Genomic DNA, 27,792 nt, shown 5'->3' on the forward strand with positions numbered 1-27,792 from the left:
TTACTCAGCCATAAAAAGAAATGAAATTGAGCTATTTGTAATGAGGTGGATAGACCTAGAGCCTGTCATACAGAGTGAAGTAAGTCAGAAAGAGAAAGACAAATACCGTATGCTAACACATATATATGGAATTTAAGAAAAAAAAATGTCATGAAGAACCTAGGGGTAAGACAGGAATAAAGACACAGACCTACTAGAGAATGGACTTGAGGATATGGGGAGGGGGAAGGGTAAGCTGTGACAAAGCGAGAGAGAGGCATGGACATATATACACTACCAAACGTAAGGTAGATAGCTAGTGGGAAGCAGCCGCATAGCACAGGGAGATCAGCCCGGTGCTTTGTGACCGCCTGGAGGGGTGGGATAGGGAAGGTGGGAGGGAGGGAGGGAGACGCAAGAGGGAAGAGATATGGGAACATATGTATACGTATAACTGATTCACTTTGTTATAAAGCAGAAACTAACACACCATTGTAAAGCAATTATTCTCCAATTAAAAAAAAAAGTGGTGTGTGTGTATGTGTGTGTGTGTGTGTGTGTGTGTGTGTATATGTATATATGCATGTGTATATATGTATAATGTAATCTTACTTAGCCGTAAAAAAAGAATGAAATTTTGCCATTTGCAACAACATGGATGGACTTGGAGGGCCTTATGTTAAGTGAAATAAAACGGACAGAGAAAGACAAATACTTAATGATATCACGTATATGTGGATTCTAAAAAATACAATGAACTAGTGAATACAACGAAAAAAGAAGCAGACTCACAAATATAGAAAACAAACTAGTGGTTACCAGTGGGGAGAGGCGAGGGACAATAGGGGCGAGGGCGTGGGAAGTACAAACTGTTGGGTGTATAACAGGCTCAAGGATATAATGTACGACATGGGGAATATGGCCAATATTTTGTAATAACTGTAAATGGAAAGTAACCTTTAAAAATTGTATAAAAAATTTTTTTAAAAGAACCCAAATATCATATATCAGTCTTTTTTTTTTTTTAACAGCTGTTTGTATTACTTTTATTTATTTTATTTTTTGGCCTCGCGATGCAGCATGTGGGATCTTAGTTCCCCGACCAGGGTTGGAACCCGTGCCCCCTGCATTGGAAGCACAGAGTCTTAACCACTGGACTGCCAGGGAAGTCCCCATATATCAGTCTTAAAAAGCAAGATAAAACTCAAGACAGCTTAGTTTACAGAGTATTCATGTCTCATAAACCAGAACATACATGTACACATGTCAAACACCAATGACAGTTCTTACTTTAATCTTCGCAGCATCATAACGGATTTGTGAAAACTCACGAAGACCAAAAGAACTTCCAACAATCAGCAACTAAAACAAGACAGGGAAACAATTAAACAAACTAGAAGGGCAGAATTCAGTCTATCTATACATTACTTATCTGAACACCAACAGTGGCAGATTATACAAAATCCTATAGATTATTTTCCCTGGTGAGTTACCATTCATCTTTTCAGAGTAGATATAGTACACGCTATCACTGGGAAACATTTTAGCACATGAGCAAATACCAAAATCATTACCCCCACCTGTACTTGACCTTATGATATAAATATCACCATCACAAGCATCATATTAGTTGATCCTTACAAAAGACCTATGAGCTAAGGGAAAAAAATACACTTAATAGATGAGGAAATAAAAGCACAGCGAACTAAATGACTTGCCCATGACTGTAATGGGTAAATCCGGGAATAAAATCCTGGCCTTGCTTCTTCAAGACTAGAATTCTTTCAATTTTATGATTTTGCAAAATAGGCCAATTAGAGAGCATTTTTCTCCATTTTCTAACCAAGTGATAAAACAATCTCATGGAGTACGTTACCCTTCTCAGTATGTGGTACACCTTAAAAGAGCCCATGAATTGCCATTGCTGCTTTAGCATCTCCTCCGATAATCTAATGGGCTCTACTCTCATCCTAAAGCTGTAAAAGTCTAGCAATTTGGAAAAAAAGTTAAGTTTGATCCCTACCATCAGTATATTAATATTACCAATTAAAGTAATACAAACAGATAAAAACACTGTAAAATATAAAATTCTATTTTGAAGTTGGAATACCGACAAAACCTTGAGGCTATGAATTTAAAAACCCAATAAATCTGACCACATAAAAATTTAGTCTCTTATCTGCAAATAAATGAAATAAAAATGGCATCAAATCAAAAGACAACAAACCAGGAAAAACGTCTGTTATACATAACCAGCTAATACTTCCAATGTCAATATGTAATCATTCTTTATATAAGTAAAGTAACTTTTTTGTCTCTTGGTTTCAATGAAAATGAGACACGGTGGGACCTGGGACCTGGGACCCTTTGCTGCAGTGGTTGCACCTGGACAAACTTCTCCTCCAGCAACAAAATGCAAAGAAAGTATAAGGGACTGAAAATTACTGCAAGCATGCACAGTTGGGGCAAATTATGCACAACAAGATACAAAAAGACCAAAAACCCAGCTGCCACTTCTGAAGAGCCGGGAGCAAAAACACGGTGTCAGGAGTAAAAGCAGGGTACTGCACATGCCCCCTACACTCAACACCACAAAGGGGTGGGCAGACCACCTAAGCCACCCCTTTAGCCCCACCCATGGACACATCCCTATGCTCTCCCCATATAAGGAATCAGCTGGCCCCCACCCTAGGGGTTCGAGGGAACCTGTTACCTGTTTTCGTTCCCCCCTGCTAATAAAGTCTTGCCTGAATTTCTTGTCTGGCCTCTTATCAATATCTATCGATTAAGGAAGGCCAAGAACCCCAGTTGGTAACAAAAAGACACACCTGTGATTTTCCTAACTCCTCTCAGCCTCCCTTTATTCATTCTTCCTCACCTTCCCATCTCAAATTGTTGGAGCATCTCAAAAGGCTCACTCTTCACACCTTTTTCACCTCTTCACAACCAAGAGTCCCTAGGTGATGCCATCCAGTTCCACGGATCTAAATAGCTTCTATAACCTAACAACTTCCAGATGCACATTTTCAGTGGGAAACATCCCACTGAAGGGAAGACCTGCCCTCCTACCTGACATCTCCACTTGAAAGTTTAACAGGTATATATAAGTTAACATGAAAAAATTCTTGATTTTTTACCCCAACACTCTTTTGCCCCAATCTGCTGCTAATCAATCTTCCACATCCCAATTAAGGTCAAATACTTTCATCCAATTACTCAAGCCAGCTTCTCTGGAGTCATCTTTAGCTCCTCCAATTCCTATCTCACATCTAATCCATCACTGAGTTCTGTCAAAATATTTCTAGAATCTGATAATTTCTGACTATATCTTCTTCTAATACTCTAGTCTAGGCCACCATCATCTCTTTTCTGCAACACTGCCATCACAATACCCACATGTTATATAATAAAGAATTTGTCTGGTCTTGGTCCTGGGTTCTTGGGAGGGAGCTACTCACTTGGAATTTCCTGAGTGACAGGAGCATCTTTGTAATTGGGACCACAGCTGAGTTTATGCTAATGAGATGACTCACTGTGGGTCCCTAGATAGTCACAGGATAGAGGCTGGTCATGCAGGGATGATCAACCATGTGACTAGAGGGTTGGGACCCTGAGCCATGTGATAGCCACCTGACCTCCTGACCTTCAAGGAGGAAAGTGGGGCAGGAGATTGAGTTCAGTCACACAGCCAATGATCCAATCAACCATAGATGATGAAAATCCCAATAAAAAAACTCTGGATGAGCTTCCTGGTTGGTGAACACATCAATGTGCTGGGATGGTGGCATACCCTGATTCCACAGGGAGAAAACAAGGAAACTCTGCCTTTGGGACCCTCCCCAGATCTTGCCCTAAGGGCCTGTTCTTTCAGCTGTTCCTAATTTATAACCATTATGATAAAACAATAATCCTAAGTATAGTGCTTTCCTGAGTTGCTTGGCAGTTCCTCAAAATGTTAAACATGGAGTTACCATATGACCTAGCATTTCTACTACTAGGTATTTACTCAACAGAAATGAAAACACATCCATACAAAAATCTGTTCATGAATGTTCACAGCAGCATTATTCATAATAGCCAAGAAATGAAAACAACCTAAATGTTCATCAATGAAAAATAAATATTCCAACTGACGGAATATTATTTAGCCATTAAAAGGAATGAGGTTTTGATACATGTTACATGAATGAACCTTGAAAACATTATGCTAAGTGAACAAAGTCAGTCACAAAAGACCATAAGTTGTATTATTCTATGAAATCTATAGACAAAAGTAGGTTAGTGGTTAACGAGGATGGGAGAAGGGTAGGGGACAACAGGAAGCGGCTACTAGTGAGTATGGTGTTTCTCTTAGGGTGATGAAAATGTTCTAAATTTAGACTGTGGTGATAGTTGCATAACACTGAATAAACTAAAAACAACTGAACAGAAATCATTAAATGGGCTAATTTTTTACAATGTAGAAACCAGTAGTCACTGGTCAGATTAGAAAGGTAAATTCTGCGGACTAAATGCGCAGTGTGGAAACTGAAACAACAAATATATTCTCTTTTTCAAGTGGTTTGGGAGACAACAAATATATTCTCTTTTTCAAGTGGTTTGGGAGAGCAGGGAAGGACAGTATTATTGGCCTATACCTGGTACTCTAAGTCCTCTTCTGTATGTTGCTGAATAAAGATTCTTAGGAAGCAAGCATTAACATTTATCTAAGAGAGGAAATAGTTTCATCTTGAAGTATATTATAGTAATTATGGAATATTTGACTGATGCATGATGAAGACGATGTATCTTTTGAGGTCTTTCTAGTAGTGTTGGGTTTCACAGTACTGAACTCAACATTTTCCTCTACAAAAGTAGTTATATGTCTAGGACCCATATTTTGAAACAGTACAGACCTAGGTCCAGTATAGTACAGGTCCAATATAGACACAGAGATCAGTATAGAGAAATACACTCGGGAAGAAGTCTACTGTGGTAGTCTCCATTCCATGAAATAAAACAAATGAGGGAAACCTTAGAAGGTAGTTTAATACTACTGGTGTTAAGAGCTTAGCTTTGATGATTTTGAAAGATAAGAAACAAAGTCAAACTGTCTTCCAGTGGGACATGCAGGTGACCTCAAGGTAGTGACTACAATCACAGTAATTTTTGAATGGATCTCTATTTTGTGGCAGGGGAATCTACAGGGAGGATAGTTTTTACACATTCCCCATCACCTACATTGTCTTACAACTTTCTTTAAACTTTTAGAAAGATAGATAAAAAGGAGTTTCCAAAGATGAGCAAGAAATCCACATTCATCAAAGATGAGTAAAAAAACTCATTACTTTTCTAAGGTCACTTCTTTCCTTTAGTCCTGCTTAAATGCAAAAGCTGGTAACTTCACCTGTACCAAATCCATACCAAAGTAATAAACTATTTAAAAGAAAGTGGACTTTGTCCACATGCTTTTTATTTACATTGTTTCATTTACTATGACATCAAGGCTTGCTGAAGCAAAGTAACTTGCCAAGGTCAAAGTGAAAAGAAAGGGAGTGGTCTCGCTGGATTCCAACTCGGGTTGGTGTTAAGCCAACAACAATCTAAATTTCAAGACGAATGCAACCTTCTGGGAACGCCGCGTAGGAATAGATGCAAAGAAATAGACACCAAAACTACTTTCAACGTGCTTTAAAAATATCAACTATAATTCAGCGACCATCTTTTGAGGGCTGCTACCATGTGCTTCGTTCAATTCACAAGGATTTACTTAACTCATAACAACCCTGGAAGAATTAAGCCAGTTCACAAACTAATAAGCTGAAACCTGAAGACGCCCGAAATTATACAGTTAAATTAAGTAAATACAACTAGTTCCAATGATGCAGAGTATCGTCAAGCTGTAGCTGGAGGCGGGCGGGCGCGGAGAGGGGTAGGATGGAAGTTTAGTAATCACCCAGACTTGGGTTAAAATCTGGTTCTGACATCACTCTCAGAAGCACATGCAGGTAACTACCAAAGAGGTAAAAGGGGGACTCGAGATCCCACTACCAGCGCGGGGAGAGACTAGGAGACTAGGACGGCCTAAACGCCAGCCCCTTCCTAGCCCAGACTGCCGTTCCGGGTCGCACGCGTTACAGTTTCACAGAACTCTCCTTCCAGCCAGACTTGTGGTCCCACCCCTTCCGGAACCTCTCCCCCACTCTTTTCTCACTGCGCTCACCAACATGGGAACTCCGTAGCGAAGGGTCTTATTCTTGCGCATCACCGCGTGAGCGAACGTGACTGAACTCTCCGACCCGCTTGGATGCCCAGCCAAACAGGCCAGCGTGGCCTCCCGAATCTCAGTGGCTCTGGGTCCCTCCCGAGGACTACGGTACTTGACTGACCTCCTTTCCTTTGCCTCCCAGTGCAGAGCCCTTCCAGATAGGTCTCCGCCAGGCAAAAGCAATCGATCCGTAGTAACATACTCACGCTTCCCCCCGGAAATTCGAGCGTCAGAGGTTTGGTCCGGCAAGCTGGTTTGTAATCGGGACTTAGGGACTTAAGTCGTGTTTGTAGTAATCGTCAAAGGCTATAGAAACCTGTACCTCCTGTGTTGTGGGTCTCTTCTTAGAACACTCCCTGGCACATAAAATCAGCTCAATAAAATCTCTTTTAAAAAAGTTACTTTGGGGCTTCCCTGGTGGTGCAGTGGTTGGGAGTCCGCCTGCCGATGCAGGGGACGCGGTTTCTTGCCCCGGTCCGGGAAGATCCCACGTGCCGCATGGCCGCTGAGCCTGCGCGTCTGGGGCCTGTGCTCCCCAGCGGGGGAGGCCACAGCAGTGAGAGGCCCGCGTACCGCAAAAAAACAAAGAAACAAACAAACAAAAAAAAACAACAAAAAAACACGTTACTTTGAAGCCAGTACTCTAGCCTCTATAGTTATTTGTGGGATAGGGATGAGGCAGGAGACAGATGGGCTCCAGGCTAGGCAGTTACAACTGGCCTCCTGTTCACACCTCCTGGGGTGAGAAGAAGATGAGCTCCAGGCCGAACATTCATTACCAGTCCCCTGCTTGCAATTCCTGAGGCAAAAGATAAACGGGCCCCAGACTACATATTTATGACCAGACTCCTGTCTATATTTCGAGATCTGCACTTCAATATAAGAAACAACAACAGGAATAGGGTAGATAACCGGACATTGGACACTTTTATGGCAGGGACAGAGAGGGGCTAAACCCTGTTAAATGATCAAGAGGTCATACATTTCCCATCCTTGGGGCAAGGGAGACATTGCACATGTGCAGAAAGGCTCCTTGGGGGTTAAAAAGGAGGGGGCACTACCCCATAATATGTGATGCTAAGGCCATCCCATAGGCCTCTGGGCTGTAATCCATCTTGGGAAAAAGTTGCCCACTTATGTTGGGGAGGGTCCTAGGGCAGGTCAGGTGTGAAAAAAGAAATCAGATAATTGGCCAAAGGTAGACAAAGACCTGGAAGAACCTCCCTGTATAAATGACTTAACTGCCTGTTTCCTGGGCTCCTCCTCATTAGGGAGGCTGCCCACACCCTTTCTCTCCAGGTGTGCATCTCTGCCTTGCTTCTATCTTAACTAAACAAACTTTCTCTGTGTGCGCTCCCACTTGATTTTGTGCTGTGTCTCTAGTAATAAACTTGTACCTGTTTTTACAGTTTTTGTCTCCATGAGAAATGCATTTTTCACTGGGGGCAAGAACAAGGGGGCATGGTGGCCAGGATTCCTGGTTTTCATCCAGGCTACCCAGGTTCAGTTCCTGGGCAGGGAATTAAGATCTTGCTTCACACCACCCCTCACTGCTGCCTCTTTGAGATCAGGTAGTTCACCATCTTAATAAAAATAGGGGAAAAAAGTGCTGTGAGAGTTTAGGTTGAATGGTAATTGATGTAATGTCTTGGTATCAGTGAACCTTTAATGCTAGTGCTTTTACTGCCAGATAGCCTGTAATCTTCAGTCATTTATGAATGTCTAGTTTCCACTAGTTTTCACCAACCATCCAGCACACCTTTCTGTGGGTCATTAGAAACCTCGAGGAACACAGAGGTGAAAAGATGATCCCTGCCATAAAGAGGCTGGCAATCTAATGGGCATGCAAATGAACACGGGTAGCTTGGGAAACAGCCCCCCACGTGTGCCATTTGCCAGGTTGAGTCAGAGAAACCCTCAACTGTCAAGTGTTTTGAGATGACATAATAGTATAGAGTGCAGGTGACATAAGACTCACATTTCCCATGCTATCCCTGAAATCTTTCCATCTATCCCTGCCTCTTTATTGTCACTGAAATATTCCTGGTTTAATCCCTTATCATCTTTCTATCTATTAAATTTGCCCCTAAGTGTCTGTAGAAAAGAAATTCCTGATCTCCTTCTTGCCTTTAGGCTGATCTAGTTAACACTCATATCTAGGCCCACCGGGTCTAAAACAACAACACAAACAAACAAAAAACTTAATTATAGGGGGACTTCCCCAGCAGACCAGTGGTTAAGACTCTGCACTTCCAATGCAGAGGGCGACAGTTCGATCCCTGGTGGGGAGGAACTGAGATCCCACATGCCACGGGTGCGGCCAAAAAACTTAAAAAACAAAAACAAAACCTTAATTATGAACTCAAGTCTATCTCCCACACTGCTGACAGTTATCTAAGAGACATAAATAATGATGAGATTCTTTTTTTTTTTTTCTGCCTACAGTAGTCACTCCAATTTTCTTAGAAAGTAATTGAAGGGTGTTTGTAATATGACTTTGGCCTGCCTTTTCTGCTACTGTTCTTCATTCACTCCATGCTCCAACCTGGAGGAGATATTAACTCCCTGAGTATTGCATGAACTTCCACATCTTCCAGATGCAGCTTTAGGGACACCAGGTTCTTGAAGCCTCCCTTACTCCACAGGCAATGTAAATTATTTCCTCTTCAGAGCTCCACTAGTCTTTGACTAAAATATTTCACAGAGCTCTATCACACTGTATTGTCGGTTTTGGTGAACAAAGTCCTTGTTGTCCAAACAGTACATAAGAAAGATGAAAAAAAGGAGAGTGGAAATAATAGTTCAGGGTTTGAATTTGAACTTTAGGGTTTTGTTTTGAGTTCTGGGGCTGAGCAAATGTATCAACCCCCTCCCCCAGAGCATCACCTGAACTGAACCAGGAAGATTTTAAAGTGATCAGGGTAAGGTTTATTAAAGTAAGACTGCTAATCCCTTCCCTTACCCCTATTCTTCCAATCTTCCCCTACCCCAATCTCTCCAAAGAAGAGACACCTTGCAAACCTGGGGACTGGAGCAGTAAGAAAGGTGGGAAGACTTAGCCTGAGAGGTTAAGTCACACTACACAGTTGCTGGGAGAAAATTATTTGGATTCATGGGAAAGAGGCTGGAGCAGTTGTAGAATACAGGAGAATTTAGGATTGCAGAGATGCTCTTGTGAACAGGGTTGCTTTGGTCTATGAATAGAGTCTCCTTCAGTGCTGTGATTCCTTTGTATTTTATTTTGAATTGTTTGGCTTACACTTTTTGTTGTATGTTTGTTTGTTTAATTCATCTCTGTGCAGAGACAGAAGCATATAGGGCCATAGGATTTATTAGAGAATGTATTGTGAAGTGTGCAAGAGTTTGTATCTGGCATTGCCTCTCGCCTTGTTCACTTCTTTCGATACTTCAGAACTCATACAGTATCCAGGTTAGTCAAGTGTATTAATTCTCCAACTTTTCCTCATATCTTAAATGCCGAGGGAACTGTTCTAAAAGTCCAGACCTTTTCCTACCTTTTCACTACATAAAATGTCACCTTATGGATCTAACTCCAATAAACGCTGGCACTCAGCTAATAGTTAATAATGGTTTAAATCATATACATGTATTCTAGGTAATGCCATAGCTAATAATCTGTTATCCTTATCAGATAAAGCATATATTCAGTTTAAGTGAATATAGGTCTTCAGTCTCCCATTCATTCCATCATCCAAATAAGCACTTATTAAGAACCTTGAAATGATCTTGAAGGAGCAAATAAATAGTAAGAATTACAAGTATGCTGGAAGATTTCCATGAAACAAAATTTGCGGCAGTGAAAAATTTAAGCACCTAACAAATAATATATATTCTCACTTTAAGGATCACTACTGTATACCTTAGTACATCTATCTGTTAAATCAAAGTGATATTTGTCATCATTTTACAATTCTCACAAAAATCACAAAATAGCTCATCAGTATGGCTTCTGTTGCTTTCCCATAAATATGACTCAAATCCCATCTGTGTGTTTCTAGTGTTAATAAACAGAAAAATAGTTGACCCAGCCATCTATCACGCTTCCATGTGGCAGTTTATACAAATTTACATCCAGAAAACAAGGCGTCTCCACCGTCCATGCCAGTCCCTCAGCACTAGTATGTTCTTGATATCTAGCCAAGTTACATAATCCTCCAGTATCTGCTCTACCATCACTTAACTCACACAAGTATATGGGAGTGTTGTTATCAAAATCACCAATCTTGAGAGCTTTAATACTGAAGTTAGGTTTTAGAACTATGGCCAAATTTAATGGCTATGGTACAGAAAGATTACTTCATGAATCATCTGGTTTCATAACTGACATTTAGTATATAATTTAATTCACTAAAAATCTTAAAATTTTGGAAGAGCATGATTCCAGACTCATTTTACAGGTGCACAAATTGAGGCTCAGAAAGGTTAAGAAGCTTGCACAACAGTTCACATTTGTACTATGTGGGAACTAGTACAAATGCCCCAACTTGAACTAAACTTCCTATAACATTTGACAATACTGAGTATCTCCTTGAAATTCTCTCCTCCCATGGCTTCCATGAGTGTTTGGCTCCCATGGATCCTCTCCAACTTTGAGACTTCCTTTTGTCTTCTTCAGCCTTATAAACCTTCAACTGGGGTCTTTAGCTCTCTTCCATTTTTTTTATTTGTCCCAGTGACTCTCAAACTGTAGTGTGCACAGGATCCCCTGGAGACTTTATCAAAGCACAGATTGCTGTGTCCCATCCACAAGGCTTCTGATTCAGTAGATCTGGAATGGGACCTGAAAAACTGGGTTTTCTAAGAAGCATCCAGATGCTGCTGGTGGTGGGAGTGGTCCAGGGGCTACACTATGAGAACTATTGCTGTATCCTCTTTTGCTGGGTAAACTCAACTTTCACTTTGGCTTCAAATTTTATCACAGTGTGGGTGATTTCTGGTACATTTCTAGTAACCTAAATGGTTTTCTAACACCTCAAAGTCAACATTACACAAAGATCTCCTTTTGGAGGGGGTAAGGAGTCTTTCCCTCCATTCTATCTAATTTCTATAGCTAGAACTAGAGAGTTGGCTACTCAGTTTCCAATTCAGTCCAATTTCAAACCACTTAAAATTAGTCCTTGACATTATTCAATTAGGAAATTCACTGTTTTGCCTTTATTGCACATTTCTCCTATGATAGTGATCATTAACAATCCAGTTTTAGAATTATTCATGTAGTTGTCTTATTTTTATAGAGTATAGGCTATGGGATGAATGGGACTGTGTCTAATACATTTCTGTCCTCCATGACTTTTTTCATAGTCCTAAACCATAATTCATACTTTTTGGAAAAACAAATGAAATGGCAACTGGAAAGGTGGCAAGAGTTTCCCATACCATGCTATACAGTGAAGAATCCCCCATTACTGATTCCTAAGCCACACAAAAATCTGCTCCTTAACACTTTGGAGAAAATCAAAGGTAACTCTTCTATACAAAAGTGCTAGAGATCTCTTCTGTACAGATTAGTGAAAGCAAAAAAAATCAAAGTTAATTGCATTGTCTTGAAGTACACTTACTACCTTGATTAAAAACAAGGTTCATGAGGTAAAGAAAATCAGGAAAATTCTAACTTTCCAGTTGCCATGGGACTATAAAGCCCATTGAAAGCTTTCTGAATACTGTCAATTAAGCTAACCAGGGCTTCCTTTTTGAGCGGGTGAATGTGTGCTTTTATGATATAAGTCAATGGTGAAACAGAATTTTATCTATTGAAATTTATGTTTACAAACCTTTGCAGGAAAACATATTTAGAAATGTAAAGACAAATCTTTGAATCCAGGGCAAGTAAAGTGTATTTTAATCTGAAGATAAACTTTTTGGAAAGGAAACCATTAAAAAAAAATGGCCTATCTGTATGTGTGTTTTAAGTGCTTGAGTTAAAAGGCTTAAAAAAAAAGTTTAAAAACTTTTTTAAAAAGTTTGAGTTAAAAGGCTTAAAAAAAGGCTTGAGTTAAAAGGCTTAAAAAAAAGTTTAAAAACTTTAAAAAAAAGTAAAATATCATTGTACTATAAAGTTTCTTATACATCAAAACACAATGCACATCCAATAAAAATAGAACTTGACACCTCAAAAGTAAATCTGCTTACTAAAGTGCCACTTCAAAATCATGTAACACTTTTTTTAATTTAATTTTTTTCAGTTTTATTGAGATAAATTGACACGTAACATTATATAAGATTAATGTGAACAACATAACAACTGGATATACATATATATTGTGAAATGATTACCACAATAAATTAACATTCATCACCTCATATAGTTACAATATTTTTTCCTTGTGTTGAGAACTTTTAAGATCTATAACACTATTAGTAATACTACTTTGCATAACCCCCCAAATCAAAAAGGGTATCAAAATAGAAATTATAAGTTATGTGGCAAGTAATAAAAAGGAAAATTTTTCATATGATATCTATTATTTAAGATGACAGAAAATAAATATCCGACTTACAAAAAAAGAAAAAGAAGAACCAAGAGAAAGTATAAAGAGAGAATTAGTCAAAAGAAAAGCTAAGATAAAAGAAATGGAAAACAAACAAAACCAGAAGAATGGATCAATAAAACCAAAAGCTGGTTAGTACAAAGAATCAATTAATAGATTAAGGGGAAAAAATTAATGTTAGGGATGAGGCAGAAAATAAAAACATGTAAAAGAAAATAAAAATGATTACATGAGAATTTCAAGTTATAGTCTATTATAGTAAATCAATTGGACAGCTAGATAAATTGATGTTTTGGTGATAAAACATAAATGATCATTTAAAAGTCGAACATAACAATTACTATGGAAATTGGAAATTTACCATTAAGAAGAACTAGGTAGTTGGCTGTGACACAGGAGGAAACATTCACGTTAATTGAGCCAAACCATATCTTGCAAAAGTCTAGTGCAGGGGCTTCCCTGGTGGCGCAGTTGTTAAGAATCCTCCGGCCAATGCAAGGGACACAAATTCGATCCCTAGTCCGGGAAGATCCCACATGCCGGGGAGCAACTAAGCCCACACGCCACAACTACTGAGCCTGCACTCTAGAGCCCATGAGCCACAACTACTAAGCCTGCGCACCTAGAGCCTGTGCTCCGCAACAAGAGAAGCCACCACAATGACAAGCCTGCCACCACAACGAAAGAATAGCCCATGTCACCACAAGTAAAGCAACGCACAGCAACAAAGACCCAATGCAGCCAAAAATTAATTAACTAATTAATTAATTTTAAGAAAGTCTAGTGCAAAATTTTATTCCTCCTCTATTAAGATCTTCTTGGGGACTATTATATAGGTACTTTTACTGGTTCCTTAAAGGAATTTACCATTTCATGGATTCAAGAGCCTTTTCCCCGACACTGTATCATCACCGACCTGATATCAAGTTCCTTTGCCAGTTGTTTGCAGGTTTCTGGAAGAATTTGAGTTCTTATGGCTTGTCCTTTATGTCCTCCCTAGGTGCAAAGCTCTTTACTGTCTACATATGTTGGGCATCCCTCAAACAAAAAAGTTTCATGTTTTGTGGAGCCCCAGAGTGGATGCCCAGGGAAAATTTAGAAACCCAAGAGGAAGGATTGGAGTCTAGAGTGATAATGAGAAAATAAGGCAAATTTGAAAAGAAGCATAAATGAGTAAGTAGTTGGTATTAGAATGGACTGATGGGTGGAGAAGCTAGATGTTAAAGGGGAGCTGGAAAATTCTAGGGGATTTCTAAGCAGGGGAGAGATGGGAATACAAGCCACCCCACTCCCTTGCTGTCCCCCAGAGCCAGGTGAACAAGGGGTGTCCCATGGGTGGCAGCTGCAAAAACCAGACCACCAAACATAAAAAACTAAGTCACCAGCAGTGTGGTGGAGTAAAACACCCCTCCAGGAGACACTGGTGCACTGGAGTGTAGCAGAGGGAGAGCTTTAAGATAGTGCCCGCCCTCCAAGGTCTCTGAAAAGGATTAGAGTCAGCCCTTAGATGAATGTTTAGTTAGAGGCCAGCCCCTCAGATCGCAGTCATAATGATTAGCTAATAGGCTTCCTTCACAGAAAGACCAAGCTTTTGGGTCTGTTGCCTTTTGCTGTGTCCTGGGGGTGGTAGCTGTTTAAGAACTCTTTCTCTCTTGGCTACAATCCTGTGGAACCCAAGGTCATAAGCCCCACTGTCCTTCAGAGCCAGGCAATGTAGAGGTATCTCCTGGCAGCAGCCACAAATATCTGGGTGCCAGACAGAGGGGTATGAGCTCCTTTCTAGGTGACATCAATTATTACAGTCCCGTGGGACAGGAACACAAACTCCCCTGGCCTCCAGAGCTATGCAGTTAAGATGCATGCCTTTGGCAGCAGCCTCAAAGATCTGGGCAGCAGTCGCATGTAAAAGCTCCCTTCCAGGAGATACTGGTGCTCTGGAGCATGGCAAAGGGAGAGTGCAAAGATGGCACCCACCAGTCTCTGTCCCTGGAGAATATTCCAGCAGGCTCCCAGATGTATGTGTTAAATTAGATGCCTGCCCCTCAGGCTGATGCTTTAATATAAGCAGGTGAGCCTCCTTCACTTTATTTATTTAATTTTTTAAAAGTTTTATCTATACAATTTTTATTTTATATTTTTAATTACAATGTTTTCTTCCAATTTTATTGCGATGTAATTGACATACAGCACTGTATAAGTGTACAGCATAATGATGTAACTTACATCATGAAATTATTACCACAATAAGTTTAGTAAACATCCATCTCATAAAGATACAATATCAAACAATTAGAAAAAATTATATTTTCCTTGTGATGAGACCTCGGGATTTACTCTCTTAATGACTTTCACATATAACACACAGCAGTGTTAATTATATTTATCCTGTGGTACACTACAATCCTGGATTTACTTATTGTAAAACTGGAAGTTTGTACTTTGTGACTACCTTCATCCCTCCCCACACCCCTGCCTGCGGTAAGCACAAATCTGATCTCGTTTTCTGTGAGTTTGTTCGTTGGTTTGTTTCGAGGTATAATTGACCAACAATGCTATATTAGTTCCTGGTATATAGCATAGTGATTCCATATTTCTATATGTTTCAAAATGATCACCATGGTAAGTCTACTTACCATCTGTCACCATGCAAAGACATTACATGATTATTGACTATATACTCCACAGAGTACGTGTCATAGCCATGACTCATTAGTTCTGTAACTGGAAGTTTCTACCTCTCAATCTCTCCTCCCCTGCCTCCTCTCTGGCAACCATCTGTTCTCTGTATCTATGACTATGTTCCTATTTTGTTATGTTTGTTCATTTGTCTTGATTTTTATTTATTTTTATTTCTTTATAAATTTATTTATTGTAATTATTTTTATTTTTGGCTGCATTGGGTATTCATTGCTGTGCGTGGGCTTTCCCTAGTTGCGGCGGGCAGGGGTTACTCTTCGTTGCAGTGCGTGGGCTTCTCATTGTGATGGCCTCTCTTTGTTGCAGAGCATGGGCCCTAGGTACACAGGCTTCAATAGCTGTGGTGCGCAGGCTCAGTAGTTGTGGCTTGCAGGCTCTAGAGCACAGGTTCAGTAGTTGTGGTACCCAGGCTTAGTTGCTCCACGGCATGTGGGATCTTCCCAGACCAGGGATCGAACCCATGTCCCCTGCATTGACAGGCGGATTCTTAACCACTGCACCACTAGGGAAGCCCTGTCTTGATTTTTAGATTTCACATACAAGTGAAATCATATAGTATTTGTCTTTCTGTGGGTGACTTGTTTCACTAAGCATAATACCCTTTAAGCCCATTCATGTTGCCACAAATGACAAGATTTCATTCTTTTTTATGGCTAAGTAATATTTTACTTTATAGATGTATTGTGTGTGTGTATATATATATAATGCATACCACATATATATAAATACACACACACACACATATATATATATATATATATATCACATCTTCTTTATTCAACTATGGATGGATGCTTAGGTTGCCCCCCTATCTTGGCTATTGTAAATAATGCTGCAATGAACATTGGGGTACATTTATCTTTTCAAATTAGTATTTTCATTTTCTCAGGATAAGTAACCAGGAAGGGAACTGCTGGATTGTACGGTCATCCTATTTTTCATTTTTTAAGGAACCTCCACACTCTTTTCCATAGTGGCTGCACCAATTTACATCCCTACCGACAGTGCACGAGGGTTCCCTTTTCTCCACATCTTGCCAACACTTGTTATTTGTTGTCTTTTTGATGATAGCCATTCTGACAAGTGTGGAATATCCCTAATGATTAGTGATGTTGTAAACCTGAAACTAATAGAATGTTATATGTCAATTATACATCAATACAAATTATTTAAAATGTACTGGTGCAAGGGGCAACATCATCTTTAAGGAGTTCAGTTGAGTCCCTCATCTGTAGAACAGTCTGATGATACATTGTCACAGGCCAGTGTTTGTAAAGAGCTCTGAGGATAATGAGTTCTCCCAAGTAACAGAGGTCAGGGGCTGCACTTAAGAGCCTGAAACTACGGGACCAGAATTAGCATCAAAATTGCCAATATTGGAGGGGCTGCTGAAGTGATTTACCTTTTACCTAAGGACTTCTGAGGTGCTAACAGACAATGTCATTCTAAGACAAACAGATGAGTAGCCAGAGAGAGTGCTGCTTAACATCTATAATCAGAAGAAGGCAAAATTGGAGGAGCAGGAGACTGAGAATGGTTGCACCAAAAAAAAAAAAAAAAAATAGTGATGCCTGCTCAGTTCATGTGGCAAAGCTAATTTTCAAATACAGAATCTGTTGACTAAAGAGAGTGCTGTGCTCCTAGGAGGAAGGACATATCAACATCATGAAAAATAGATTATGTAGTGATTCTCCCAGTCCTTTCCCCAAGAAACCTACAACCATTTCCTTGGGAGACAATATGATAGGGATAGAGAAACAACTAGAATTGAGAAGAAACAACTAGAATTGTGTTCACCGTGGGAAGGTAGACACAAGCGTCACCATTAAAGACTAAAAGAGGCAGTAGTGGTTGTACGTTTCACATCTCGATTGAAATCACCAATCCAGCCTTTACAGGAAACTTATCGATCCAAATGAGTGATTATAGACAACCAACTCTCCCAAGTATAATGTCTTATTGTGGCTGCTATGTCAGATATACTATCATTGCTAGAGGATATTAAAATGGCCTCAGGTGCATAGCAGGCAGCCATTGATTTGGTTAACTACTTAATTTCTATTTGGATCAGAAAAGAGCATCAAAAGAAGGTAGCATTCATGTGGCATGGATAACCATATTTGTATATTTGCCTCCAGGGCCATGTCCACCTTTCTACATCTGGCATATTATCTGAACAGATTTAGACCCTCAGAACATACTGAAGACATCATACTGATTCATTAGATCAAGAGCATCATGCTGATGGGACCAGGCGAACATGAGTTGGTTAGTTCATTAGAGGTCTTATAAGGAGATATACATTCCAAGGTTAGGAGATAAACCTTACAAAGATTCAGGGACAATTCACATTATCGGAGTATTTAGGGTTACAGTTGTATAGGTAATATTCAGACATACCCCGAGAGTAAAGGCAAATTGCTTCATGGTGCCTTCCCTACCACAAGGAAGGTGCTGGCTGATATATATGCTTCTTTGCATTACTGAAGCAAACATTTCACACCTATGAATATGATGCTGGATGACAATGAAGGTGGCCATCTTTGAGTGGGAACACAAGGCAAGAAAAGGCCTTGCTTTCTTGCTAGCCTGTGTAAGCAGAAGCCAAAATTTGGGCCATAAAGTCTGGCACGGCTGATGTCTTTGACCCTGTGGGAAACTGGTGGTAGGGGTAAAGATGTGGTGTGGAATCTGTGGCAGGCCCCAAAGGAGAATCACAACGTAGGCCGTAGGGTTTTGTAACAAGGCCATGCCATCAGACTATGGAGAAACAGCTCTCTGTGCATTGGGGGAACCTGAGCAAAATGAGCTTTTAGTCCATGTGGCCCCATATGAGCACATGTCCTGAATCATTCTGCATCAGCTAGGTTTCTCTGGGCCTGGCAATCCATAAAATCAGATGGATCTGGCAGCAATTCACAGAAAACTCAAAATAGAGCATCCAATACCAAGCTCATACAAGAGGAGAAGACGTGTACATTGTATGAGCAGGTATTTGAAGTCATCATATCACTCACCATGGTTTCACCAGTCACTTCACTCAGCTTCCATATATGCCCACATGGGGGTTTTGTTCAGTCAGCTAAATGAGGAATAAAATGCCTGACTTTGGTGTATGGATGGGTAGGCATGGTATGTGGGTTCAACCCAAACATGGAAGATGACTGCATAATATTCCTCTTCAGAGATGACTCTAAAAAGAGAGAAATAACAAAAAACCATATTCTTGGGCAGTTTTATGGCTAGTACCTTGGTCGTCTACCCTACGTGGAAGGTTTCTAATTAGACTACTTCAGGTGGCCAAGAGCCTTGTGAGCTGGTCAGGGCCTGGAATAAAAAGGACTAGAGAAAAGGTGTTCTAGGGTAGAGCTCTGTGGCTGCTCATATAGCTGTAATCAGGAAGTGTGAAGATTTTCTTTTTTAAGTATAGCTGATTTACAATATTATGTTAGTTTCAGTTTATAGCAAAATGATTCAGATATATATATATATATATATATGTATCTATCTATCTATCTCTATATGGTGCAGATTATTTTCCATTATAGGTTCTTAGAAGATATTGAATAGAGTTCCCTGTACTATATAGTAAATCCCTTTAGCTTATCTATTTTCTGTATAGTAGTTTGTATCTGTTAATCCCATACTCCTAATTTATCCCTCCACTCCCTCCCTTCCCCCTTTGGTAACCATACGTTTCTTTTCTATGTCTGTGAGTCTGCTTCTGTTTGGCATATAGATTCATTTGTATTATTTTTTAGACTCCACATGTAAGTGATATCATATAATGTTTGTCTTTTCTCTGCCTGACTTACTTCACTTAGTATAATATTATCTAGGTCCATCCATGTTGCAGCAAATGGCAATATTTCATTTTTTATGGCTGAGTACTATTCCAGTATATACACATACCACAGTTGTTGTTTTTTTTTAATCTTTTGGCCACGCCACACAGCATGTGGGATCTTAATTACCCTAACAGGTGTTGAACCCGTGATCCCTGTGCTGGCAGAGCAGAGTCTTAACCCCTGGACCACCAGGGAAGTCCCATGTACCATATCTTCTTAAATCAATCATCTGTAGTTGGGCATGTGGGTTGTTTCCATGTCTTGGCTATTGTAAATAGTGCTGCTATGAACATTGGGGTGCGTGTATATTTTTGAATTAGTGTTTTCATTTTTTCCAGATATATACCCAGGAGTGGAATTGCTGAATCTTATGGTAGTTCTATTTGTAGATTTTTAAGGAACCTCCATACTGCTTTCCATGGTGACTGCACCAATTTACATGCCCACCAACAGTGTACAAGGGTTCCCTTTCCCCCACATCCTCTCCAGCATTTATCATTTGTAGACTTTTTTTTTTTTTTTGCCGTACATGGGCCTCTCACTGTTGTAGCCTCTCCCGTTGTGGAGCACAGGCTCCGGACGCGCAGGCTCAGTGGCCATGGCTCACGGGCCCAGCCGCTCCACGGCATGTGGGATCATCCCAGACCGGGGACATGAACCCGTGTCCCCTGCATCGGCAGGCGGACTCTCAACCACTGGGCCACCAGGGAAGCCCTGTAGACTTTTTAATGATGGTCATTCTGACAGTTGTGAGGCGATACATCATTGTGATTTTGATTTGCATTTCTCTAATAATTAGTGATGTTGAGCATCTTTTCATATGCTTGTTGGCCATCTGTATGTCTTCTTTGGAGAAATGTCCATGTAGGTCTTCTGCACATTTTTTTTTTTTCCTTGCGTTATGCGGGCCTCTCACTGTTGTGGCCTCTCCCATTTGCGGAGCACAGGCTCCGGACGCGCAGGCTCAGTGGCCATGGCTCACGGGCCCAGCCGCTCCGCGGCATGTGGGATCCTCCCGAAACGGGGCACGAACCCGCGTCTCCTGCATCGGCAGGCGGACTCTCAAGCACTGCGCCACCAGGGAAGCCCTTCTGCACATTTTTGATTGGATTTTTGTAGCACAGCTTCATGCCTATCAAGACGCTTCCATTCGGGAAAAGGCCCTGAGCAACCAGGCAGACAAAATGACTCAGCCAATCAACATTAGACAATCTTCACCATTAACCACCATGGAACTGGCACAATGGGCACATGAACAGAGTGGCCATGGTGGCAGAGCTGGTGGCTACAGTGAGCTCAATAGCATGAACTCCCACTTGCCAAGAAAGTCAGTCCAGGTACTACCGTCTCTAAATGTTCAACTTGCCAACAACAAAGATCATTGCTGAAGTCCTGAGAAGTCATTATTTCTCAAGAAGACCTAGCAGTTAATTGGTGGGAAGTCAACTACCACGGGCCCCTTCCAATCTGGAAGGGCCAGCCTTTGGTCCTCACAAGAATAGATAGCAATTCTAGATGTGATAAGTAGCCTTTTGTGCCTGCAGAGCCACAGCCAGCACCAGTATTGGGGGCTTGCTCATGAAATGTGTGATCTTTAACCATGGAATCCCACGTGGCTTAGGATGTGAACAGAGACCTCAGCCTTCAGTGAATGAGGTAAAGGAATGGGCCCATCCCAATGAAATCCATTGTTTGCACCACATCAAATATTCACTGGCAACCACCCGCACACTGCACTGCAATGAGCTACTGAAGGCACAGCCAAAACATCAGCTCAGAAACAATATCCTGGAAGGATAGAGTGCGATCCTTCAGGGTACAGTGTGTATGTTCAATCAAAGACTGCTATACGGTACTGTATATCCATTATGAGGAATATATGGGATTGGGAAGCAAGGAGTAGAAGTTGGGTGGCCCTACTCACCATGACTCTTAATGATCCACTGGTGGTTTTTCTGCTTGCCCTCCCAGCAACTGTGTATTCTCCAGGGCTGTAGGTAGGTCTTGGTCCACAGAGAATGCACTTTTGCCAGGGATACAGCATGAATGCCATGGAACTGCAAGGTACAGTGGCCATCAAGGCCCCTCAGTCATCATATGTCCAAAGACTAGCTTGTGAGAACAGGAATCACCATTATGAATGGAGTCATTGACCCAGAGTAGCAGGGGAGTTAAGGCTGCTATTCTTCAGTAGAGGCTTGGAGGATTACCTGTGGAACCCAGGTGATACTCTTGCCAGACTCCTGGGACTCCCTTGCTTGGGCAATGGTAACTGGAATGGGCTTGTGCAACAATCTTGACCTGAGAGGTCTCAGACTCCTCGAGGATAAAAGATGCAAAAATTTAAAACAAACAATATAGAGGGTCTCCTGTTTTTCATGTATGTTGTACTCTTCCCCATCTACTTTCTCCTTTCTTATACTCATACCCCATGAGTATCTAAAACTACCACAAGGCTTGCAGAAACAGTTCTCAGCAATAGTGTTCTGTTGGTTATTGGGACTCCTTCAAGGGGCAGGATAACAGGAAAGTGCCTCAGCACTCGTCTTGGTTAAAGGTGAAACTGCTGCTAAAGTTAAAATATAGGACAGTTCCTCCAATTCTTCCTCATACAGAAACCCTGAGCCTGCTTCAGCTGTGAAGCCACCTGGTCTGCTGTTGTTCTCTGTTATGCCTCAACTCAGTGAAGGCTTTACCCTCTATTGGAGTCACAGAAATCTTTAAAAAAAAAAAAAAAAAAAAAAAAAAAAAGTTGGTGCCATTGCTTGGGAGAAGGTGGAAAATTTTCCAGCACTGCCTGGTGGGGTCAAAAACAGAACTGATCAACTGATCTTTGGTGTGGAGGTAAGTCCTCCTTCTCTTCTTATTATTTTTTGTTTGTTTTTGGTTTGTTTGTTTGTTTCTTCATAGTTGGAGTTACGGGGCCATGAATCTCTTGAAGGTCAACCTTTTGTCAGACTGAGGTCCAGTAATTTTCTTCTGCTTTCTGGAGAATTTTGGACAAGCAGAGAATTAGGCATCTTTCCTAAGGTAGGTCATGTCCCTCCTTCTACCTCAGACTTCTTTTACCAGGGCAAACTCCTCTTTTACCCAAACTGCTGGTCAGATTTGCTCTAGAAATATGGTCTGCCAGAAAGATCCTTACTCTTAATTTCTTCTCAGAGTTGCATGGTTTCATTGAGTACGATCTCAAACTGTAGTGGCCCTTTGGTTTCTTGGGCATGTCAGACTTGTGAGTGTGGCACCTTAGAAGAAAGGGCATTAGAATAGCCATCACACCATGGGCAGTCTTCCTCAGTTTGAGGTAGACATAGATGGGCCCCTGGGCTGCACAGCTGGTGTTTGTCAAGTGGAGTAAAAGTGAAACTTTGTACTCCCCCCAGACACTCCAAGGACAAAGCTAGTGGCAGAAGCTGAGCTCTGCTGAAGTAAAGAGACAAGATGACCACTCTTGAGGTCAAGGAAAATTCCCTGTCTGCACATGCGCAGGAAGGCTCCTTGGGGGTCAAAAAGGGAGGGGCGCCACCCCCTAATAATCTGTGGACATACCCCCAGGGCCCTCTGCAGTGGGATCCATCTTAGCAAAAAGTTGCACGTGCATGTTGGGGAGGGTCCTAGACAGGTCAGGTGTGAAGAAAGCAACAAGATGATTGACCAAAGGTAAACAAAGACCCGGAAGAACCATCCTATATAAGTGATTTAAATCACCTCTTTACTGCGCTCCTCATTAGATTAGAGAGGACACCCATACCCCTTCTCTCCTTTCTCTCTGGGTGTGTATTTCTGTCTTGCTTCAGTATTAAATAAACAAACTGTTTCTCCGGTGCTCTCCCACTTATTGAGCTGTGTCTCTAATAATAAACTTTGTACCTGTTTTTGCAGTTTTTGCCTCCTTGAAACATTCTTGCTTTCAAATGGGGGCAAGAGCCATGCGGACTTTGCTTCTAGCCTCTAGCCTCTGGTGGTCTAGTGGTTAGGATTCCTGGCTTTTCACCCAGGCTACCCAAGTTCAATTCCTGGGCAGGGAACTAAGATCCCTCTTCAGGACAGCTCATTGCTGTCTCTCTGAGATCAAGTTGGTACAAAGAAGCCAAGAAAGGAAAGATTTTGAACAGATTCTAATATTCTGTGACACCTAGTATACAACTTTCACATTGCTTCTTCCTGTCCCAGAGACCTTGTCTTTCTATGTCTACCTATGTTTGTGTGTCTCACAACCCCACTCCTTTCTCACCTTCCTCCCATCCTTACCCCTGTTTTCCTTTCTGCCCCCTTGATTCTCTTCTTCACCTTCTGGTGCTCCCACTTACCTTTGTTCTGGAACTTCACCATTTCTTGATATGCCATAGCCCTAGCAATAGGAAAAAAAATCTTCTAAGGCTATCCCTGAGCGTGTCTGCCCTTATTTGACTGGCAATAATCCAACCACGTTAACTTGGCTGTAATCATTCAGTCTCACATATCTGGCACCAGTTAGAAACTGCTTTTAAGGAATACCCATGTTGGACCTTAACACGAGACAGCCACCTTTTAAAAGTATGGCCTATACCTGAAATATCAAATGTTGTTTAGAAACATAAAATAGACTGGAGATCACACTCATCCTCAGGGTAAAATACTTAGGTCAAGATTTTGGAGATAGCCTGGTAACCAAAGAGAAACATACACAATTGACTGTATGGTACTACAAATTAAACACGTTGAGGGAAACAAAAGGTCCTTCACCAGTGCAAAAAGACCAATAAGGATATGAGTAGATATCAGAAAAATAGAAATAGAGAAAAAAAGCTGCAGGGGCCACAGTTTTCACCTTTTGGCAAATGGACTGCTAATTTGAAACAAAATCACCCCGACCCACAGGGAGAGAGATACTTTGTTTTCATCAGGTGCCTTTGGATCAAGGAGAAGTAACCATATTCGTAAATGGTCATCCAACTTCAATTTTAATAGATATTTCTGCAAAGAGCGAATGCAGTAACATATGTTTGACAAGGGTATAGTAAACTGGGTCTCAGACCTGTCAAGGATGAAGATCCAGATTACTCTACTGGATAAGCTCTGTGGACAAGAAATGCTGCCTAAGAGAACTCTACAAAAGTTGGACAAATTAAAATGTCACAGGGTGGCAATCCCATTGATTCTCTACTGCTGCATCCCTCCTCTTCCCTTAGGTAGCTACCCTCATCTGGACTCCATATTCAGAAAGGGATTTGATCCAACGTCTGAGACATTTTAATAACACGACTATAACACATCTCACTTATGAGACCTGCTTCTAATACTCTGTGATGAAGTGATTGCTTCCTGTCTCCTTTTATGTAAGTTTTTGTTCCTGTACATATTATACATCAGGCACGCAGTTCCATCCTGTACTTTATAGACTGGCTGTGCTTAGGCAATTCCTAGGATTTTAAATGTGAGATGGTATGACATTAATAACTAGGGCCCATAAGAAGTGATAAATCAGTGATCAATAGCTCCTTGTGTGATGGTTTTACAATAAAAGATATCAAATGCCAAAGTCCTTATACTTGGAATACTTCTGTTTTAGCACTACCCAAGATAATAATGAGAATGAAAGAGTCAGCATTTATTAAGTGCCTAACATATTCCAGGCCCTTCTTAGGGCCTTTCTTTGGACCATCACAAAACCCCAGAAAAGGACATTTCATCTCTCAGTGTAACATGTCAGATATAACCTTGATCCTCTGAAAGACTATGACTTTGGACAAGATCACATACTTAGCAGGTTGTTGAACTACTGTTGATATTCATGCACTTATGACCCCAAATTTTTGATCTTCCTACTGTATCTGTCAAGGTGTCTTTTATGCTATCTTTTATGTTAGGCTTATTTAACACTAGCAAAAACATGAACCAATAACACAAATCTAGTACATAATCAACTAAGGGAAAGTCTAACAAACTATTAAACAAGTGCATACCGGTTCAAACAAGGAGTGCTACAGGCATATCTGTGAAAATTTAGTATAATGCACAACATAAATAAGTATAAGTCCTCTTGTTGTTGAATCTAACAGTTCCCACTATCATCTACAGGAGTAGTAAGACTGTGACCAGATATAAAATATTAAATGCATTTAACCACACAGACCCTTTTTAAATTGCCAAGTCACTTTATTTCAAGATAACAACTTGGGAAGAGTTATAGAATTACGTAATTAATCCTGTAAGAGTGATTATCGATCATTTCTTCCAGTAAGTGCCAAAGTAATTTTCTCCATTTTGTGTGTTCCAGTTTGTATTTACTTGGGTACAAGGGGTTATTTTTTCCAACAGATTATTTTTCGTTTTCCATAGTATCTTTTACACAGTAAAAGGCACCTATAACCGCTGAAAGCAAAAGAAGGAAAAGACGAAGAAGCAGTAGAGCTGTTCCTCTGTTTATAGTCCTTAGTAGCCTAGCTCGAATACCTATTTCTCTGTCAGGTGGGGGGCCACTATCTACACTGCCTCCTGGTCCTCTCTCGCTACAATTTGGTGGTTTCCAACCTTGCTGACAGTGACAATGTCTTCGGTTGTTGCAAACCCCTCTGTAATTGCACATCTTGACATCACAGTCAAAACCCATGTCTTGAAAAAAAGTACACTTTTGGTCCTTACAGTATGATCCTGGGCCACATGATGCACCATCCACCACAAGCCCCATTTCTGGTGAGTCTGTCCCAAAGTGGGCATCGTACCCAAAGCAGCTTTCTGGTTTAATATCTTGTACTACTATATGATGAAATGTAGTGTGCTCCCCACCACCAGGAAGTTCCTCCACATTAGCACAGTGCAGCATTCCACACAGAACATCATCTTGTTCACATTTTACAGGGTTTCCTCCTCGTTGAAGCAACCTCACACCACAGTTCCCAAATCGGTCCCCTATGATATTCAATGTTTTATAGCATGCTGGTGCAGCATCTTTTACTTTATAGCCAAAGAGGGCTTGACACTGCATATCACGGTCACTACAGTTTCCCTTCACACAAACAGCTAATGGCGAACATGGGGTTCCATCCTGGATATAAGTGTCAGCTGCACAAACACGCGTTGTCCCGTTACAGTATTCTGGTAGATCACAAATACCAAGAGTATCTCTGCAAAGAGTTCCACGTTGAGCATATTTACACTTAACACAGCAACTTCCTTCATTGCAATCACTGCCATTGGTGAGGACACAATGGTTGTGACAACACGGATCCCTAGCACAGTCTTTTAAGGTGCCACAGTCACATTCTTCCCTCTGATTTATGATCTTGTCACCACAGCGAGGAGCTACATAAGGAAAATTACGGTATGGTACATTTGGTATACTCAAACAAGGATCCCACATAGAAACCCGCTGATGCAGTTGGCTATATGTACAATTGCTCATCATATCTAGAAGACCAGGCTCAGGAGCCATGATGCAGTGATCTCTTCGAAAACAGTGACAACCTGGACCATCGTGTACACAGCCCAGAACATGACCTATTGCGTGTGCTGCAACAGTTGAAGCTAAAAATATGTGATAATTTGAAACAAATACAAACGATGCTCCCCAATTGGGGTTGCATATTCCTTCATGGCTGCTATAATATGAGGACCCAGCGATTTTATGTCCTGTGAAAAGCATTGAAGTATCATGAGGAATTTCTGTATACCATCCCCACCATTTCCATAAACCAAAATGACTTACTGCAGCTTCAGCACTATGCCAACTATATAAATCCATCCTATCCATGCCATCCCATATGCAAATGAGACGAATCAAAACCTGCAGTTGACCCTGGTAGAAAATGCTGTGCAATATGTTGTTTATAATCACTACATTCTCTATTATACGTGTAACATTAGTGTTCCGAACAACTAATGAGTTAGAAACTGTGTAGTGAACTTTTAAGTATTTCCTATGCGGCCACCACAAATACACAGGAGCTGCTCTAGGCATCTCAGCAATCATTGCCTCCTCATATGCTTGATTTGTATCTTTCCTTTCAATCTTACATTTTGCATCCTCTGCTGCTGTTTTCTGCGACACAAGCTGAGAAATCACATGCTCGAATTTGGAAGAAGCCTCCAGTGGTTTGATTTCGTAAGTGAAGTCATCCACCTGCAGCATGCCACGCAGACCCCCATAGCAGGTGTCCAGTGTGCCCATGGACCCAGGAACCCCTTCCAGGTAGCTAAAGTAGTAACAGTCTCGGGGGATAAAAGGGTAGTCCTCCTGCATGGCGCCTTGGTCGTTATCGGTGACAACAGGAAAATGCCTGGGCAGCAAGCTCTTCTTGACTCTCATGTGAAGCACGTGTCTTTGGCCACTGAAGCGAACCTTGTAGGAGAGCTGGCCTTGTGTTGCGGCTCCATGCACTCTGTGGGACACCTTCCTGGGGATCACAATTTCAGAGGAAGTGAAGCGCCAACCTGGGGGGTCATGGGAGCAGCAGGTCGGAAACAGGAGTAGCCAGAGCAGAGGCAGCCACAGATCACCTGCCAGGTGGGCCTGGGCCCAGGCAGGACCCAT

The 27,792-nt window shown here is 41.2% G+C and overlaps 1 protein-coding gene across 1 annotated transcript; it reads right to left on the reverse strand.

Annotated features, from left to right (window-relative positions):
• Window positions 1-1,245: 1,245 nt before the first annotated feature.
• Window positions 1,246-27,792, reverse strand: LOC103084841 (disintegrin and metalloproteinase domain-containing protein 20-like). Its single transcript, XM_007469297.1, has 3 exons — window positions 25,716-27,792; window positions 6,182-6,501; window positions 1,246-1,341 (listed from the first exon to the last, which is right to left on the reverse strand). Exons 1-3 carry the CDS (start codon window positions 27,790-27,792, stop codon window positions 1,246-1,248), a joined length of 2,493 nt encoding a protein of 830 aa, XP_007469359.1.

Source organism: Lipotes vexillifer, unplaced genomic scaffold, assembly GCF_000442215.2.
Source record: "Lipotes vexillifer unplaced genomic scaffold, Lipotes_vexillifer_v1.1 scaffold684, whole genome shotgun sequence".
NCBI lineage: Eukaryota > Metazoa > Chordata > Mammalia > Artiodactyla > Lipotidae > Lipotes > Lipotes vexillifer.